Source organism: Priceomyces carsonii (genome assembly GCF_900007245.1).
Source record: "Priceomyces carsonii strain CBS4050 genome assembly, scaffold: Debaryomyces_carsonii_scaffold_4, whole genome shotgun sequence".
Classification (NCBI taxonomy): Eukaryota; Fungi; Ascomycota; class Pichiomycetes; order Serinales; family Debaryomycetaceae; genus Priceomyces; species Priceomyces carsonii.
In genome coordinates this window covers 509422-529646 of record NW_026946677.1, presented here as the reverse complement: position 1 = coordinate 529646, position 20225 = coordinate 509422, and the positions used below count along the sequence as shown (strand labels likewise).

At 38.5% G+C, this 20225-nt stretch overlaps 8 protein-coding genes across 8 annotated transcripts; 3 read left to right on the top strand and 5 right to left on the bottom strand.

Moving 5' to 3' along the window:
* Positions 1-209: 209 nt before the first annotated feature.
* CTN1 (carnitine O-acetyltransferase) lies at positions 210-2474 on the top strand (the record flags this gene model as incomplete). The annotated part of the gene is made up of 1 exon (XM_062953718.1): positions 210-2474. The coding sequence occupies one exon, from the start codon at positions 210-212 to the stop codon at positions 2472-2474; it is 2265 nt and encodes a 754-aa protein (XP_062810493.1).
* Positions 2475-2657: 183 nt separating this feature from the next.
* Positions 2658-6821, bottom strand: MSB1 (Msb1p; the record flags this gene model as incomplete). Its single annotated transcript, XM_062953717.1, has 1 exon — positions 2658-6821. One exon carries the CDS (start codon positions 6819-6821, stop codon positions 2658-2660), a length of 4164 nt encoding a protein of 1387 aa, XP_062810492.1.
* Positions 6822-7090: 269 nt separating this feature from the next.
* On the bottom strand, positions 7091-8821 carry SKO1 (Sko1p; the record flags this gene model as incomplete). The annotated part of the gene is made up of 1 exon (XM_062953716.1): positions 7091-8821. One exon carries the CDS (start codon positions 8819-8821, stop codon positions 7091-7093), a length of 1731 nt encoding a protein of 576 aa, XP_062810491.1.
* A 685-nt stretch (positions 8822-9506) lies between these two features.
* Positions 9507-11366, bottom strand: MNS1 (mannosyl-oligosaccharide 1,2-alpha-mannosidase; the record flags this gene model as incomplete). Its single annotated transcript, XM_062953715.1, has 1 exon — positions 9507-11366. The coding sequence occupies one exon, from the start codon at positions 11364-11366 to the stop codon at positions 9507-9509; it is 1860 nt and encodes a 619-aa protein (XP_062810490.1).
* A 379-nt stretch (positions 11367-11745) lies between these two features.
* Positions 11746-14067, top strand: WAR1 (War1p; the record flags this gene model as incomplete). The annotated part of the gene is made up of 1 exon (XM_062953714.1): positions 11746-14067. One exon carries the CDS (start codon positions 11746-11748, stop codon positions 14065-14067), a length of 2322 nt encoding a protein of 773 aa, XP_062810489.1.
* A 112-nt stretch (positions 14068-14179) lies between these two features.
* On the top strand, positions 14180-14746 carry PRCAT00003761001 (uncharacterized protein; the record flags this gene model as incomplete). The annotated part of the gene is made up of 1 exon (XM_062953713.1): positions 14180-14746. The coding sequence occupies one exon, from the start codon at positions 14180-14182 to the stop codon at positions 14744-14746; it is 567 nt and encodes a 188-aa protein (XP_062810488.1).
* A 53-nt stretch (positions 14747-14799) lies between these two features.
* Positions 14800-16554, bottom strand: STR2 (cystathionine gamma-synthase; the record flags this gene model as incomplete). The annotated part of the gene is made up of 1 exon (XM_062953712.1): positions 14800-16554. The coding sequence occupies one exon, from the start codon at positions 16552-16554 to the stop codon at positions 14800-14802; it is 1755 nt and encodes a 584-aa protein (XP_062810487.1).
* A 271-nt stretch (positions 16555-16825) lies between these two features.
* Positions 16826-19963, bottom strand: HMG1 (hydroxymethylglutaryl-CoA reductase (NADPH); the record flags this gene model as incomplete). Its single annotated transcript, XM_062953711.1, has 1 exon — positions 16826-19963. One exon carries the CDS (start codon positions 19961-19963, stop codon positions 16826-16828), a length of 3138 nt encoding a protein of 1045 aa, XP_062810486.1.
* Positions 19964-20225: the final 262 nt, after the last annotated feature.

The window sequence follows — 20225 nt, the reverse complement described above, 5'->3', positions numbered from 1 at the left end:
AAAATCATAAATTTGGAAGTATTAAGTTAGTTGAACACTAGCTGTATATACTAAAGTCAACCGAAGCGTGATACTTCATTTTTTCGGCCCCAAAAAGCTAACTTAGGTAGATCAACTTTGCCAAATTATATTGACCACGAACAAAAAAACAACATAGACTAGCGCTAGTCTCGGACTACAACGAACATATCTATTCAAACTTAACGATAATGACAACTTACTCTTGCCAGGATCAGCTACAAAAACTTCCTATTCCGCCTTTGGAAGAGACTTGCAAGTCCTATTTGAGGGTGTTAAAACCACTTCAAACCTCGAGAGAGTACGAGAGAACAAAAGAGGCAGTAGAGAGGTTTTTGAAAGACGGAACTGGGGCATACTTAGATCAGGAGTTAAGGAAGTATTCAGAGACTAGAAACTCTTATATTGAACAGTTCTGGTACGATTCGTACTTGAGCTATGACTCTCCTGTCGTTCTCAACTTGAATCCTTTTTTTCTATTAGAGGACGACCCCTTCACTAACGACTCAGTTGGTTCTCAAACTCAGGTCAAAAGAGCAGCATCTCTTACTTTAAGCTCTTTAAAATTTATTAGAGCATTGAAGAATGAGACTTTGCCGGTTGATAGACTCAAAAATGGGCAACCCTTATGCATGTATCAATATTCTAAACTATTTGGTGCTTCTAGAATCCCTACTGAAGATGGATGCGTGATGCAAACAGATCCAAAATCTAATCACATTGTTGTAATGTCAAAATCTCAGTTTTATTGGTTTGATGTATTAGATACAAATAATAACTTAGTATTAAGTGAACCTGAGTTGATTGTAAACTTGAATTCTATAGTTCACGATTCTTTGAACACACCTATAAATGAGATTGCCAGATCTTCATTTGGAGTATTGACCACTGAAAACAGAAGAATATGGGCCAAGATTAGAAACTCGAATACAATCAAGAAGAATTCTGTGAACAGTGAGATTCTTTCTATCATTGATTCAGCGTTATTCATATTGTGCCTTGATGACATTAAATTAGAGAACTTATCAGACTTATCAAAGAATATGTTATGTGGTTTATCCATATTAGATAAGGGAGTTCAAGTTGGAACTTGTACCAATAGATGGTATGATAAAATACAAATTATTGTAACTCAAAATGGTAAGGCTGGAGTTAATTTCGAGCATACTGGAGTGGATGGACATACGGTCCTAAGATTCGTGAGTGATATTTATACCGACTCGATTCTTTCATTCGCTCACTCGATTAACAAAAATACGCCTTCTTTATGGGATGAGCCTGACACTGCTACTGAAGCACCCAAGGGCGATCTTGTTACGATTCCTCGAAAATTAGAGTGGGATTTGACCCCAGATTTATCTTTAGCATTACGTTTTGGAGAGACTCGTCTAAGTGATTTAATTAACCAAAATGAATTCAAACATTTGGAGTTCAAGGATTATGGGTCTTCGGCAATTAAAAAAATGAAACTTTCACCAGATGCCTTTGTTCAAATGGCATTTCAAGCAACTTATTATGCATTGTATGGTAAAGTAGAATGCACATATGAGCCCGCAATGACCAAGCAATATTTTCATGGCAGAACAGAAGCAATTAGAACGGTCAGTGAGGAGTCTAATTTATTTGTTAGGAAATTTTTTGATCCCTCTGTTGCAGATTCTGAAAAATTGAGCTTTCTATCAAGTGCTTGCTCTCATCATTCCAGCCAGTCAAGGCAATCTTCTGTTGGAAAAGGTGTAGATAGACACTTATATGCTCTATTTTGCATTTGGAAAAGATATGTTGACTCTGCTGAGGAAGCTGAGGGTGCAAAGGAGCAAGGAGATACTGCCGCACATGTGGAGGCCGATTCATCGACAAACAGAGAAGGAATATCAGAGCCTAGGTCTTCTATCGTGACTCTTGTCGACGATAATGACGATTCAAAGACAAGCTCTTCGGACAATACAATTGGAAATGATGTTTCAAGTTCGAAGTCTATGCTAATGCAGTTGCCAGATATCTTCGCAGATAGTGGCTGGGACAAATTGAATAACACAATTATCTCCACTTCAAATTGTGGAAACCCATCTTTAAGATTATTTGGATTTGGTCCCGTCTCTGCTAATGGGTTTGGAATAGGTTATATTCTCAAAGACGACTCTATCGCGTTCTGTGCTTCTTCAAAGCACAGACAGACAGAAAGGTTCTTAGTCACTTTAAATTCTTACCTTCGTGAGATATATGCTATGTTTAAAGAAGTGAATGAACGTGCGAAGTATTCAAACGATTTTAAGAGCCAGAAAGTTCCGAAGACTGATGTGTCCAATTTATTGGGTGGATACGGTTACTTTGACATGGGAGACAATGAAATGAAGTCGAGAGATGCTACACCAGAGCCCCCATTTTTGAACAGGGCAAATAGCGGATTCTCAATTAGGGAAATAGGCAAAAAATTGAGACTTTCTGAGTATTGATTTTACATAGCAAAGAGCGAATAGAACTTACGAGTCGATGAACTAACAAGAAGATTGAGCCATTTTAGTTCGTATGAAGCATCTAAATTATGTATCAGTTGCAATATTTATTTATTTATTTATATAAATGCGGGACATCAGTGATTTTAAATCATATCTTCGTAATGTAAGCTATTTTGTCTATTAGATGCCGAAACTACCTTGATTGAATGCAGCTCTTAGCGATGCCTTATTTACCTTTGTATTCTTGTTGAACTTTCCTGCTGAAGGAATATTCATTACCGTCAAATCACTTGTGGTAGGTTTATTATGTTTTCTAATTGAAACATCACTGCCACTCGGGGAACCTGACGAAGTTGATTGAGGTGGAGGGGATAAATATGGTTGGCGCATCATTGATTGCGGTTGCATCATGGGTTGTTGGTTCATCATGGATTGTTGGTTCATCATGGGTTGTTGGCTCATCATGGGTTGTTGATGCATCATTGGATGTTGGTGCATCATTGGTTGTTGGTGCATCATTGGCTGTTGGTGCATCATTGGTTGTTGGTGCATCATTGGCTGTTGGTGCATCATTGGATGTTGGTGCATCATAGGATGTTGGTGCATTATTGGTTGTTGGTACATAATCGGCTGTTGATACATCATAGGCAGTTGATAAGAATTAGATTTGTGGTATGATGTAGGTTGCTGATATGGATTAGGCTGTTGATGTTGCCCCAGAGGGAAATGATGAATATTTTGTTGAGGTGAGGGCAGATACATTTGTTCACGCGGGGTCAGTTGGTGGGACTGAATCTCATGTCCATTTGAGGAAGGACTCTGATGCCGTTGCTCAATTCCTGGGTCATCACTGCTTGGTTCATAAGCTATCTGCAGAGAAGAAGTAGGCTCTGGTAATATTTGAGGTTCATTGGTTCTGCTCTGGGTCTGGCCTGCTGCGTAATTTGAGGAAGGATGAGAATTAGAGGGACTGTATCCCTCTGAAATATTAGCATTGGCAACTTCTTCATTAAAGCTACTTTTTTTCATATGGGGTTGGTTACGAACAGCCATTCCTTTAACTTGCCGTGCTCCTTTCTTTAATTCGACCGTTGGAGAAGTCCGGCCCAGCAAGCTTTGAATTATCAAAGGAATTGGTGGCACTTCTTTATATTTGTGGGTCTCATCATGGTCTGATTCACGATTTAAATCTTCAGGGTCCGATTTCCCTGATAATGGACTTTGGATTTGTTTATTTGGTCTGTTTGCGGCCCTGTTGTTGTGATCATTCAGGCGTCTTGGAGACTTGGGCTGTTTGAAATCATGTGTTGCCCCATTTTCAAGTTTCCGAGTACTTCCTTTATTATCAGAATCAAGCAGATATCTCATATCTTGAGTGATATTAGGTACTAGCCGTTTTGGTATTTTTGCACTTGGCTTTGGTGAGTGTCTTTTTGCAGACTGGGAATAAGATTCTATTAATGCAGGTTCAGATTCTTCGACAAACAGTGACTTTGTATCATGTCTTTCACTTCCAATTTCCTTGAAATGATCCTCTGCAGCATCCAATGACAGTGGATCTTGAATGTAGTATTGAGGGATCGGCAAGGCATCTTCCTGTTGTTCGACATCAATTTTCTTTTTAGTTCTCTTTTTTTTCTTCTTTTCTTTCTTCGGTGACAGCCCTGGACTAGAAAATTGATTGAGATCTTCTAATGAAACTCCGGCAGCAAAAGCTTCGGCCAATTCGGGTGGAGGAGACCCTGGGGGAGGTGGGCCTGGAGGAAGGAATCCAGCAGATTTCTCTATCATTAATTCCTCTACTTCCTCTTCTTTTTTCTTTTTACGGTCTTTCTTTTTCTTTTTCTGGTCTGCTGCTGGCTTGACTGTATTTTTTTGAACAGACACATCTGCTATGGGGGAGTATGGTATATGATTGTTGTGTTCTAATGATGAAATTGTTGGAGAGTTAATATCGTTTTTCGCATTGCTAGATACAAGGGGTGACCGAAGCGGCCCCTCAATCGAATTCTGATCAAATACATTTTGATAATTATCCTTAGATATATGTCCCTCCCGTTTAGTTAGTTCCAGGTCAGTAAGCTCCGGTGAAACTGTCTGAGAATTGTTGAAAACTTGGCTGCCGAACTGCATCGACAGATTCGTTGGGGTCATGTACTGCTGCAGATTGATAGACATAGGCAGACGATCAGGCGAGGCAGTTTTTACCCTGTCAAAGTAAGAAGTTCGCTTCAAAGCTTCCCCTTCTGTAGTTTTCTGTTGCCTCTCTCCAATGACCATTGGACTAAGAGCACTTGAGTCATAGTAACGAACTGGTGTTCCAGATTGCACGGTATAGCTTGGATTGACCAGAGTAGAAGACTCTGACACATGAATGGGGCTCTCGAATTGGGGAGATTGCAGTTTATATATGGGAGATTTAGCATATTCATACAGAACCGGAGAGGGGCTAGCGTTATTAGTAGGGACTGCTGGTTGAGATGACCTCATATTCTGACCTTCATCTGATCGGAGAGCATCGAGATTTGAATTTGCAGGCAGGAAACCATTCTCAGGCTTCTCAGGAGGAGGAGGAGGAGGGAGCTCAGAAGAATGAGTATGACTTGAGTGCAGATATTCAATTGGCGGTGGTGGAGGTCGGTGGGCGAGAGTCTTCAGAGTAGTTGAAGCAGGCTTACTTGTAGCAGACATCTCGTTGAATGTTTTAGAATATCCATCTTCGTCAAATGAATCCAAGGTATTCATTGAATCCAAATATTTTTTATAATCATTAAGTTCACCGTCATTGACAAAGCTCGGAAATATATAGTCACTTTCGTTGTCTCCTAGACTTACATCTAATTTATAATCACCTTCATCGAACTTCATCTTGGGTAATAAATTAGATTCCTTTTCAGGTAGTGGTGGAGGAGGTAAAGATGCTACCTTGTCTTTTCGACCTCCTGAAATCTTCCTACCATCTGAAGCATCGCCCGAGGAAGGGTTGATGCTGGTGTGCATTTTGAACTTCTTCAAATAGTCCTCCGTGCTCATTGTTTCTTCAGTGACCACTAGCCATTTTTGAAACCCTCTCAAACCAGCTTCAACAACTAAACTTCTACCAAACAATCTCTTTATTTGAGGTGTCTGGTCGGAAGCTAATGACGATAGCCACGTCCATATGTAATAATCTTGTAGTGTTACATCTAAAATTTGGATTTCTGAATACAAAGGTATATTTTGATCGAAAATACTTTCGTCAACTGCCCAACCTGGATGAAGACCATAATTAGATGGTATGGGATCTACTGTTAATCTGTTTAAAACTCTTTTAGACTCATCAGTAAAAGTTTCAACAATGGCTTTTGTGGACTCTTTTTGAAATATATTCTTTAAAATAGTATAATTTTCAATCGATGTGAAAGAATCCTTTTTATCGAAAGACAACGTATGTCTGATTTTGCTCAAAAGCTCATATCCATTAGAGGATACTCTCGTTGATTTAACAACCACACATGGTATAGTTATCATTGATTTCAAAGAATCTGTATCGTCTGCCGGTGGATAAGAGTTTGATATCAATAAAGATTGAAGAGTCCTAGGTAATCTCAACGTCTCCCTTTCATTGTCAGGTAAAACGGCTCTTAAAAACGAAAGCAATAAGTGAAATAATGCGGTAGTGGATGACTTCCAATTTTCTAATCCAGTTATGAAATTGTTTTCTCCAGATAAAGTAGCGTCAAAAAATGCATTATGGTGTCTCTTTCCTTTTTCATTAAAAGCCCATAGACTAGCCATCTTCGATATTTTCCTCCCACTCAAATAGTTGTATTGTGAATTTGAAGCAATACTTATTAATAAATCCAAAAAATCATACACTATGGAGGCATGTGCTGGAGAGGACAAACATTTGGGCATGATGCTTAGAAAAGCAGACTTTGGATAACCAGCTTCCTTTTCTCTGCGCCTAAATTCCAAATAGACATCCCAACCTATTATCTCATTATTAGGTAGACGGCACCATAAGTATTTCATTCCACAAATCAAAGTAAATTCATCGAATCTGCTTAAAAGTAGTAATATGTGACCATCATCATCTGTTTTAATTAACTCACCATTCGGAAATAATGTTTCCAAAAACTGTTCAAGCTTGCCATCATCGATCTTAGACCTATACGGTAGGAATATATGAGGCGTTTTTGTCCCTCTACTTTTCAACTCAGCTGTTATAAGATGTATGATTGTCTTTAATTTCTTCCTGCTTAATTGATCCAGCGGTATCCCTGAACTTTCTTCTCCAGGGGAGCCATCCTTGGGCAATGGAGGTAGTTCTATGTGCATCGAATGGTTCTCTATCAAGCCCATATCTAATCACTATAAACTGCCATGTATCAATAATTTTGTGTTTTTTTAAGGTTATTGTGTTCACTTTTTTATGTTTTTGTTTTCAGTAAGCCTTGCATCGCGTTGTAAAACATTACAAGATGCTCGCAACACAAAATTACTTAAATAGACTAGATAGCTTTAATTCGATTTTATCTATACAAAATTTGTTTCTACTAGATATATATTAAATATGACAATCTTTAAAGAGCCAATTGTTCTTCATCAATAATATGCATTTGGAAGAGAAATTAAGACCGCTGCTCAGTTAATCCGACGATGTTTACACCATTCCTATACTCCTGAGGTAATTGCTGAGATTGCACACCTTGCTCATGCAGGGCATGCAATTGATCTCTAACACCCTGTGGTAAATTTTGAATGTTGTAGCCATGATTTCCATTGCTGATACCGTTGCCAGCTGGATTTAGATTCATCGATTGATTAGAGATTCCAAAATGTGGGTGCGGAGGGTTATTAATGTGCTTCCGTGAAGAGACGTCTTGTGCATTCTTCTCGTTATTGATGATGTTGTTGCTGTTAGTATTCGAGTGATAGACATTAATGCTTGGAACTGTATCAGAGGAAGTATTTCGACTGCCATCGCTAGAATGTGTATGCAGGTCATTAAAATTCTCTCTAATCGGTAGTCCTGGTGCAATTGCTGGTGCAATCGCTGACGCTGATGCGTGCGGAGATACTTGAAAGTTACCATGAGGGTTGTTCAACGTTGTTGGTATTGTGCTTGGAATTGAATTGGAGTTGGCCTGAGGAGCAGTTATTTGAGTAATGTAATTTATTTGATGAATTATACCATTCAAATGCTCGTACCCTCCTACAGAAGACGCAAACATAGGGCAGTCCTTATGGCCCACAATCACGCCTTTAAGATTGATAAGTTGATCTCGCAACTGACTGACTTGACCTGAGAGCTCTCTATAACCAGAAGAATAAAACCCTAGCTCATCTTCCATCTTTTGGATTAGCTGCTTCTTACGCTGACGACATTTAGATGCAGCAACTCTATTCCTCTCTAGGAAACTTTTACGTTTGTCATCTTCTGGGGAAATGTTCCTTTTCGACGTTGACGTATCAGTAGATTCATTTATTGGTGAAGTAGTTTTCTGCTTTTTATTGGGACTCTGTTTCTCCGTCTTAGCTCTCTTTGTATTGTATTGTACATTTTCTTGCCTGTAGTCTTCCGAGGAAGATACCTTCAGTTCTATACCAGAATGATGCGTCCGTTCATGCTGTTTCTGCTTCTGTGGAAGAGGGCCATCAGTTGCAAGCTCAGGTGGTGGATTTGATTTTATTACTTCAGGCAGAGATTGAACTTGGGAACTAGGCAGCTGGCGAGGTTGGCTTTGAGTTTCTTGCTGAAGAGTTGAATCTCGAGATGGTTCCTCAGATCGTCTCTGCTGCTCTCGTTGTGTATCTTTCGGCTGTCGAGGTTGTCTTTGTGCTTGAATATCAGGTTGAGATCGCTCTTGAATTTGCGGCGGTGCTTGGGATGGAATTTGACTTGGGTGTTGAGCCTGAGCCGGAGGAGCTTGATTGTGGTTTTGAGAAACACCTAACATGTTTGAAAGACCAGGAATCATAGGACTGTTCAATAAACCGCCTGGGGTACTCAAACCAGCCCCCGAAGGGAATGGATATGACGATGGATGATTAATGCCGCCAGGAGTAAATCCTGATCTTAAATTAGACTCGTTAGGAGTTAAACCAGTTTTTTTTAGAGTACTCAAAAAGTGACTGAAATTACTTGAGGATATATTAGCCTGACTTCCATGAAAAGATTGTAATACACCAGGAGTATTACCCTGGTTGCCTCCCCCTGCTGCTGCTTCCGATGTATTAGGATTATTCGTTGCGTTAAGCAAACTACTCCATAAACTTGAACCAGGAGTCTCCGGATTCAAATGAGCACCACCCGGTGACAAACCTAACATTGGTAAACGACGACCACCAGGAGTGAACATGGTGGGAGTAAGGGCAGGTAATTTTGCGGATTGTAAATTAGGAAGACTTTGATTATGAATAATATTTGCTTCGCCATTTCCTTTAGACGAACCTCCATCAGACTTCGTTGTCGCTGGCACAGGTCCTGAATTCTGCTTATACGCGAATGACCTCTCGAATGGATTAGGTTCCAAGTCAAACGTTGTTTTCAGCTAAACATTTGTTAGTATACGAAATCTATGTATGACGTAATAACGGTCGTGATATCGCACGCCCACAACTTGGTTTTTATCGAAGTATATGATACTTACATCTCCAGCCATCCTTATAAATACGGTCTCCCACTTCTCTTCCGTGGTTGGATATGATCTGGTGTCTTGATAGATGAGGAGAGGTTTGTAATCATAAAATGTTTCAACACTTTTCTTACGTCATATATACAGAACAGAACCGTAAAAGTTTTGAGACACAAACGTGATTATTGTAATGACGAGACACGCTCAAAGCACTAAGGTTTACCAGAGGCTGAACAGCTGCTAAGATTTATTATAGTATATATACATATAGAGTATAGGTATATATGTGGCCCAAAAATCTTAAGCGGATTTAGGGTGAAATGCCAAAAAAAAAAAACTTAGTGAGTATAAGATGTAATACTGAATGCAATTAGAATACCACCTAAAGATTATTAAGTTTTTAGGGGGACTAATCTATGTCCCCTAATAATTGGTCCAATTTCTCTTTTTTATCTAGTCTCGAATCCTTTACTATTTCAGGATGCTTGTTGACTTCTTCCCTAAGCGCGTCATCAATGGGTTTGTTAACTGGTGCAGCTTCAGGTACATGATGCTTGTCGATTTTGATTTTCGACTCTTGCATACTAGGTTCCTTGTTGAAATCAATTTTTCTTCTCCACCCTGTAAATAATAACTTCGATAAGTCAAATTTGGGGAATGGATGAGCCTCAGTATTGAATACGTATTCATCTAATGGAATTTTGTTCTCATCATCGAACAAAAGGTATAAGTACTTCAAGGTTTCTGCGAACCAAAAGGATTCCATATTATCTTTAAGTATCGGTGGAATTACTGTTACATCCTCCAAAGAAGTATAAGAAACATCGCCCTGCTTATTAACCACTTTAGTATACTTTACAAAGTTTTGGAAGATTTCATAACCGTACTCTCTGTACTTGACATCACCAGTGAGTCTATACAAGTAGAAGAGTGACTCAACTGTTTCAGGGCGCTGTAGGTTATGCCTATCGAGTTTTTTGATTATGAAATCTTCGTTCTTGCTTTTATCTTCATTGAAAACAACAATTTCTGGCGATAAACCCGTCGCAACGTCTTGGTACATCTTATAACATGTATACGTCAAATCTTTTCCTAACTGAAAATCCGATTCTCTTTCTTCATCCCATGTGGATAACTTCTTTGCTTCATCGTAAGTAAGACCATTTGTTGCACCAACAGCCAATAATCCTCCGTAAAAACAAACTAGATGGTCCATTTTACTTGAGAATGGGCCCTTTATTCCCCGTTCCAACTCACCTATGAAAGTAAGCTGATTTGGATAAGATTTTCGAACCAAATGCTTTTTGACACCAGCAACAGATTCACGATACATATCCCAGTAGACAGGTTCTTGATTATTAGTCTGCATGAATTGCTTCAATAAATATTCGTAATATGAATCCCCACGTGAACCTAGTCTAATCAAGTTACTTTGATATTTACCAGTTTCAGGATTTACGTATATAGGAACTAATCCATCTTCAGGCTTATTTGCATCAAGAACTTCCATGATCTTTTCAGCTTTCTGCCAAAATAATGCTTCACCAGTGAGATGAGAAAGATACTTCAATTCCAATTGTAGAGTTGCTACTTCTGCAGTAGACGATGCTCCCATGTCTACGTGGTTCTTAATTCCAGCACCAGTTTTCAAGTTAACTGAGGAGTAAGGAATACCAGTGGGGCTATCAAAGGCACCAATCAACGAATTAGCTAAAACAACAGCTTTATCCAAGTAAATATCTTCTTTACTTAGATGATGTGCAGATAAAAGGCCACCCAACATTCGTATAGTGGTTTCGAAGACATTAACTTCATAATCGAAGTCATAATCCAAAGTATGGGTAACCCATTCTTTCGCGTCTTTCACTTCATCCTGTGCGTCCATCAACATCAAGGTATCCAAAGAATCGACAATGATCCAACCAAGTGGCTTTGGCCCCATATTTTCACCCTTTTGCTTGATGGGGTGATAGACGTCGCTACCCCATCCAAACTTTTTATAAGTTTGCCATGACTCCAAAAATACATCTCTCACTTCATTCTGCCGAGATTTCCAATCAACACCTCTTAATTGAACCTTTTGGGTTCCCAAGTATTGATACAAAAAGTAAACTACGAGAGAACCAAGGAAAAATTTCAAAACTGTCATAATTTTATTTTTCTTGGAAGACCGTAAAGTTGGCTTGTCTTTATAGTACAAAGGTAACAGTTGTTTGTTTTTAGCTTTCCAGGGATTGCTATTTCCAGTCGTTCCTCCAGAGAAGCTCATTCTATTAATCAAAGATATAAAACGAGTTTATGTGTCAAAACAATCAGTCCAAAATACTGATTCAAGACAGCAATAGACCAACAATCCTACTATAAATACAGATAGTATTCCAATACCGACTTTCGTCCTAATTACTGTAATTCTCTGACTCTATTGTACTTTCGTTAACTCCAAGTCTAGCGTGTTCTTATGTTTCTCAAAGAATCAATACTTACATACAGTACGCAGAAGACTGAAATACGCTTCTGATGAAGCACTACAGTTAAGAATAACCGCTGTTGCAAGAATCGCCTCTTATAAATCACAATTTGAGCACGTCACAAGAAGCCGTTGAAACGTTAGCTTTAGATGTAAATCAATAAAATAGCTGGTTAAATAAATGTCAACTGAAAACACCCCATCTTCAGTGGAGTCTACTCCAACAGCATCATGGCTACAAAATGATCAAAAAGATGACAGCAAAGGTAATGATATATCGGAGAATAGTTTGAAACCTAAATCAACTAGAAGATCAGTGGCATGTAAAAGTTGCCATGCTTTGAAAGTGAAGTGTATGCCGGCAGATGAAAACAATCCTGCTGGTCCTTGTATCCGATGCTTGAAGTCAAAAAGAAAATGTGAGATAGACCTCACACAGACGAGGAAGCGAAGGAAAAAGGCAGACAATAATGGAGATGGAGTCACAACACCAATAAATGCTACCAAACAAGAAAAAATGTTGTCAAAACTACAAGCTCAGAATGAAGAATTAAGATCTCAGATTCGAAACCTAAATCACAAATTGATTCGACAGGAACAAAATAATAACAATGGATCATCAGGTTCAGAAGATAGATACATTTCTAAGAATGACTTGGAAAGGGAATTGAGTGTTTTTTGCCAAAGCAGTTCCTCTAAGCTTACTGAAATGACTAATTCATTGAAGTACACTGCTGAAAGAAGAAGAGAATTATTATCACGGAGTCAGAATCCTGATTTGATAAGCAGTGGTATGATTACAAAAGAAGAAGCAGCTTCTAGATTAAAGATGTATAGAGAAATGATATACGCTGCATATCCACTTATTGATGTGCCTGAATCCATGACCGTTGAAGATTTACAAGCACACCAACCATTTTTGCTTAACGCAATAATTTCAATCACAACTTCAATCAGCACGGACAGTGAAAATATAGATAGAGCGTTGGAAATAGACAATGAAGCCGTCAAGAGTATAGTGACCGAAGTTCTTGTCGCAGGTTCGAAGTCAGATGAACTAATAAAAAGTTTGGTATTGCTATGCTTATGGTACAATACCCCGGATCTTTTTAGACATCGTCGTTATCATTTGTTAAACTCAATTTCTGTTTCATTGATGCATGATTTGGGTATTATAGCCCGACCTTTTCATAACTTCAAACAAGTCGCAGACACAGTCAAGCCTCTTGACGTACCTAATCCCAATAAAGTTGAGTATAGGAAGATAGTAATGGTCTTATACTTTACAACTGTCAGTGTTTGTTTAATTTTAAGGCGAACAATTTATGTCAGGTGGACCCAATTTGTTGAAGAATGTTGCTCCGAGATAGAAAAGAATAACGACACAAATTCCCAGAACCTCGCTCTTCTTTCAAGACTCAGTTATCAACTCGAAAGAATACATCATATCGTACATGCAGTCGACTCCTCAGAGAAGAGGAAATCAACATCAGAGTATGTAATAAGAGAGTTGCAGAGTAACTTGAGTGCGCTTAGATCGAAGATTCATCCTGACGATCATGCTTTCTTGGCTTATTACTTTTCTATTGAAGCGTATTTGCATGAACCAGTTCTAAGTGAGATAGTTGAAGATACGTCAAGACTCCCCGAAAATTCGGTTAGATCAATATCAAACTGCACTACGTCATGTTTAAATGCCATCGATGAGTTCAACAAGATGTCTCCCAATGATATTGCCTTAATGCCATTGTTTTATGCTTCTCGAATAATATATACAGCAGGGATGCTTCTACGACTCAGATATTTGATTTTGTCTCTACCCTCATACATAGAGAGAGATTTGGTACCCCAAGATGCTGTTACGTCATTACATAAACTAACAGCTTTAATAGAAAAAGCTGCCAATCTTCATACTCTTAATCATTTCTTGAAGAAAATTAGATTGGTTTTACATTTATTTATACAGACTTATGCCACACAAGTGCAAGAATTAATCCATAAGCATGGAGAAACACCTCAAAATTTTAAACCAACGAGAAGAGAGATATCTGAGATGGACCAGCTAAACGAGCTAATGTTAAATATCGATAAGAAAGACCCGACGAACGCACTAGGATCTAATACTTCTGCAGCAGAATCAAGAGGAGATTTGAGTGGTGAAACTCCCAGAGCACATGATATCTCCCAGCCACCTGATGAGAGCTTTCATAGAACTTCACTAAGTATTCCTAATATGGTTTCCAATCAAATGCAACCTCCTCAATTTAGAAGTGGCATATCACCTTCTTTTGTGAATGGCGATGGTCAAAGCTTCGATAATAATATGAATGTCCTCAACCCTCCATATGATATCGCTAATGCAGATCAACTCGAAAATTCATTCCTTGCACTTAATGATGAATTTTGGGTCAATTTACTTAGCACAGATAGTGAAAAGCTAAATTTTTCGAATAATAACGAAGGCAAGACGGCTTCTGAAGAGGTTTTTTTCATGAACAATTAATGTTATTTATAATATATGGATCTCTAATATGCAAATAATTTTTTTTAGCTCATATATACTACAAATATACTTTTTATCTCGTTTGAAAAATCAGGTTGAGTAACTTCTATTAATGGCATCGAGAAATCTTAAGGAACAACACAATGAGTCAGAACGGTTTTCAGTAATTGATATAATTAGAATATTTGGAGGATTGCTTGTACTAAATGCCTTGTTATCGTGGTGGTTTACGTCTTCTTCGACGTGGGGTTATTATGGAAAATGGCTAGACCCAAGTTACTTGAAGTTCAGAGCGTTCCCCTCGTATTTGAATCTTACATTAGAAGAACTATCAATGTACAATGGCTCTGATCCAAATTTACCTATCTATGTTGCAGTCAATGGAAGTGTCTTTGATGTATCAAGTTCAAGAGAGATATATGGACCAAAAGGTGGAGTTTATGCGAAGTTGAGTGGAACAGATAGTGCCCGGGTATTTGTCACAGGCTGCTTTCACAGACCCGACCAATTCACATATGATCTTAGAGGTTTAGATCCAGAAGAAGCTGATAACGATATAAGACAATGGCACAATTTCTACGCAAATCATGCCAACTATTGGCTCGTAGGGATCGTCACTCATGAAAAAATCATAGGAGATCCTCCCGAACCTTGTGAACACATAAAGTTTCCAGGTTGAGGCCACAAACTCATTTACAATATTGACATGTATTAATGTTTACATATATACTTCTAGTTATGGTTTGATTTGGCTACTGAAAGAGCTTTTTCGAAAACACCAAGTAGTTCATCTTTATCCTCTAGCCCTACACTAACACGAATTAGATTTCTGTCCACGTCCCACTTTGCTATCTCGTCTAACTCCTGATAGTGAGCGAGTATTGCGTACGGAGAAGCTAGTGTGAAATTTGTACCCAACGATGGTCCTTTATATATATTCACCGCATTAAAAAAGCAAACTGCATCACTTGGATCTTTAAACAAAAATGAAATTAAACCACCATAACCACCATGTTTTGTCTTAACTTCATCATAATATTTCTTTGTGCTGTCGAGCCGAGGATAATATACCTTTGCTATCAACGGCGACAGGGTAAGCATGTCAACGACTGCTGCAGTGGTATCATTAATTTTAGCTGATCTCTCGACAAAATCTCGGGAGTTTCTTTCTAAATGTAAGGCATCCATCGCCCAAAAGAGATCTTCATATTCTTCATCAAAATACTTTTTAACTTTGTTGTAATATCGAGACTGGGGGTTTAATATCAAGGAACCACCCATAACATTGGAATCACCAGAAAAAACCTTGGTAAGAGACGAAGCCACAATATCGGAATATGGTAAAACATGAATGTTTAAAAAATTACCTATTGTCTCATCAACAACAACTGCGAAATCATATTGATCGGCCAATTTCCTAATCCTTTTCAAATTCGGAGTTTTGAGCAAAGGATTTGAAGGACATTCGCAGAAAAGTGCCATTATGTCAACTTTGCCGTTAACCAAGTTATCCTCCAACTCATCCAAAGACTTGTCATCACCAAGACCGAGGAAATGAACACCAGGACCAAACTTTTTCAATATATTCAAGGTATCTACATAAGGAAAACCAAAACAAACCGACTTTTTTGGGGATAAAACGTGCAATAAAGTGTTATGCGCATGGAAAATTGAAGCCATACCTGAAGGATAAAGATAAACGTCTGACGGATCTAAATGACCACTTCTTTCAGAATTAGCTTCTCCCGCAGAATCTTCAACATTCCCACAAATACGTTTCCTCAAGGCAGCTTTAGCTTGATCTGCAAATTTAAGATCCAAAATTCGACCGAACTTTTCATCGATATAGGATTCGCTCTCATAAAACGTTTCGTCAGAGTTTGAAGTTTTAAAAGATATTGAAGGAGACTTCTTCTGGATGGCCTGGGCTTGAATTTCTTGTTTTAAATTAGAATTAGCCAAAAGCTTTGAGGAAGGATCAATATTTTCGTCTTTGTCTTTTATGAAAAGTTCCCTTAAACAGTATTCTCCCAACCTAGAACTTATACCTTCGCCAGAGTGCTGCCAATAGTTTTTGGCCAAAGAAAACTCACTAGCTGGAAAAAGACAAGCTGCAATGGTAGCTTCAGTTAAATATGACTTTTCTTCCTCTGTCTTTGGAGCTGGGGTTGATAGTTGAAGTATACGAACCTGCACTGATTCCTTATCACTATGGGATTTGATGAATTCTCTACATCTTTTTGCAGCCTTGTAGGAGGGAAATATCAAGCATCTTTCACCATCTCTACCATACTTATTAATTATCTGCTTTTCTAGTTCTTGTATTACTGAATGGATAAAAAATCTTGGGTAGCCAGAGTTCATTTGACTCGTGACCCATTCTTGCCCTTCTTCGTAACCAACGGTAGCTTCCCATGTAGGTAAAGTTACAGAAACAGCATGTGTGGTATTCAAAGGTATAGGCTCACCAACCTTCTGTGATGGCATTATGTTTAATAAAGAGAATATTACACTGTTCGAAGATAACCGTTATTCATTGATTTCTTAATTTGAATGCGCTCACTTGAGTCATAGATCAACTGAAAAATACACAAAAGTTAAGTCAAGATATGTTATTAATATCTATAAAAGAAGATGCAAATATTTAATAATTACAGATAAAAAGTAGCAAATTAGGAGGGGACTAGATTAACATTAAATAACCAGATTATTCTTTTTGTTATTATTCTTTTTAGTTTATTAAACGTGTCCTGTGTTTTCAAGACTTAATACAATTAACGGAGCCCTCCTTCAATCTCTTTAGCTCAGCTGGATTAGAAATTGGTGCTGGTGCTGCCAGATTGCTAAGACCACTTGTTTCATTTGGGATATTTGTTGCACCCTTACGGTTATGCTGCATATGAGATTGAACCAAGTGTCCAGCAGCTAGGGCTGAACAGAGAGAAAGCTCAGCAGCAAGAACAGCAGAAGCCACAATCCTAGCCAACTGTCTAGCATTTTCTCCTGGGTGTGTTGGGTGCGGTCCCCTTACACCGAGCAAATCAAGCATAGCAGATTGCGGTTCCAAAATGGTGCCTCCCCCAATAGTGCCCACCTCAATTGAAGGCATTGAAACCGAAATTTGCAAATCACCATCTACATTATTCATTAAAGTGATACAATTCGATGACTCAACATTTTGAGCTGGATCTTGTCCACATGCAAGAAAAACAGCAGTGACCAAATTTGCAGCATGGGCGTTAAAGCCACCAACTGACCCAGCCATTGCCGAACCAACAAGGTTCTTACTAATGTTTAATTCAACCAAAGCATTAACATCAGATTTAAGGACTTTTTGAACGACCAGAGCCGGAATCCTTGCTTCTGCTACGACTGACTTTCCTCTTCCTTCGATCCAGTTGATAGCAGCCGGTTTTTTGTCAGTACAGTAATTACCGGATACTGATATCACTTGCATATCGCTCCAACCACATTCCTCAACCATGTATTTAAGAGAGTGCTCGACACCTTTTGATATCATATTCATACCCATGGCATCTCCCGTTGTAGTTCTGAATCGGATAAATAATAGTGTCCCAGCTAATGCGGTCTGAATATGCTGCAACCGGGCGAATCTTGAAGTTGAATTAAAGGCCTTTTTAATAACCTTTTGTCCCTCCTCTGAATCTAACCATATCTTTGCGCCACCTGCTCTGGCTAAGGAGGGGAAAGAAACACAAGGGCCTCTTGTCATACCATCTTGTGTCAAAACAGTCTGAACACCACCACCACCATTTATAGCCTTACATCCTCGCATTGTTGATGCAACCAAACATCCTTCAGTAGTAGCCATTGGCACATGATATGGCTTTCCGTCAATAATAAGAGGACCTGCGACCCCAACAGGTAATGGCATATAACCAATAACATTTTCACAGCATGCACCAAAAACTCTATCATAATCATAATTATGATAAGGTAAACGTAATGTATCCAAGGCTTGTGCATTTGCCATCTTTGAAATCGCTTTACGACGAACAGCGACAGCCCGGGTGTTATCTCCTAATTGTTTCTCTAATGCATAGAGCGGCAAATTACCTGAAATTGATAATGATGACACTTCATCATCAGTTAGTTCTTTAACTTTCCCTTCTTTTAAATATTTGATGCATTCTTGTAAAGGTAAGACATTTTTACGTGTCTTTATTTCGAGCTCTTCTTCACTGGACGAGAAGTCCGTTTCACCTCCAATTGTTTCTGAATCTTTGTCATTGTCATCGGTCAGTGGACTCGGCAAAGTAGAAACAGCCGAACCTGACTTTGAAGATGGCTTCTTTAAGCCTGATTTTGGTCTAGAGATTTCCTTTTCAATAAGTTTGTTAGTGGCTTTCACTTGATAGCGTGAAGCATTCAAAAAGTAAGCATTTGTAGACATTGAGACTGCAAAGGCGAACAATAAACATTTGGAGATGAGATTATCCCTAATTGCGTGACTGATGGTCTCTAGAATCATCATAATGAAATCTTCAGTTTGCACTAATAGTCCTAATGGCATGTAAATCCTAGAATTTGCAATAATTGCTATTGTACCATTTTGTCCGATACTAATATGTTTTGCAGCAACTTTAGATAAGCTGGGCCTGGTACTAAACATAAGGGGCCTTTCACTTGCTCCACTGTATAACCAAGTACCTCCCAAACAAAACGCTTGAAAGCCAATAAATAGAGCTAACATTGCAACTTTAAATGAAATTATTGAGCCATCATTGGAACTGAAATGAGATCCTTTACTGGGAAAATCAATATCGGATGAGCGTGTTGCAATGTTTTGAGCAAGAATTGAAGAAATACCTTCCTCTTCCAAAGCATCTCTCAAGCTTTCGGTTCTTCTTGCTCTGTTAATCTCAACTTTTAAAGCTAAAATAGCTGAATAGAAAGTATAAACCAATAACAAGTCAAATCCTAAAATAAATGAACTTAAAATGCAAAAATTTCTGAGCCCTTCTAAATGTGGAGCATAAACGGCACAGGATATTAAAGCGGAAATAACTACAACATGATCTCTTAATAAACTTACCAGGATAGCAGATAAAGCATTAGCAACTATGGTCTTCACATCCGCTGAAGACGTGGAAGCATTCATGACTAAAGAGGCAATGGAAACCTTATGTTTGAACCCTATTATCGCAACAAGAAATGGTATACCTTCAGTGATGCTTATAAGAGGAACCTTGTAATCAAGAAACTTGGTAGTAGTAACCAAAGCAAAAAGGAAAGCAAATGTTGATGAGGTTAACGTTGAGAAGGCTAACCAGAAGTTCGAGCCAAGCTTCTTCATGTCGAAGAAGACTTTAATTAATGTATACCACATAGCAATGTATGCAATGCCTATCAATCCTATGTCAAATTTTTCGGCACCTTGAATTGAGGCCTTACAGTTGATAATAGCAGAACGCAAATATTCGTAGTATTTCGTTATCTTATTATGTTGAATGACCTTCCATGTTATATTATTATCAACAATCTTGTCGATTGACTTCAAAGTTGTCTCGTACTCCTCGGGAGTTGTGATGATAACGCGCTCATTGCTATTCAATCCTTTGAAAGAACCTTTGACCTCAGGAATTCGATTGTCGTGTATCCTTTTAAATCTCAACGGTACGACAACCACCTGATCAGCTCCATTAAATGCCAGCGAGTCATCGATATGCACCCAATCTTTGTAGTCTGATGACCCAGGTGGATGATAAAATTGAACCGATGATTCAGACTTGTCAAGGTTCCCAGGTGCATACTCTTCAACGACTGACAAATAGGCAATGGACGCCAAAAGGCCTGTAATGATTATTACATGAATGGGACGGTTGGCTGAAGTCCTTGATAGCGCAGTGAGCGACTTAGTAATACCACCAAGCATAGTTTAGACGGATGAAAATTGTGTTGTAAAAAAATTCTGACACGTATATGAGCTTTCAGTACTCGAGAAATATACTTTCAACACCACCAGCTTGCTCTAAACTTTTCCTATCGCTAATTTTCAACCCTATGTTTCGAAAGTCTTAGCAAAATTTAGCTATGCCTAGCTTACTTTTTAATTTTTTGACTGCTATTTGGTTTTAAAAAGTCGGTACGATTTCGAGTTTTATACGACGGACCACTTGACGCTCCAAAAGAAAAAA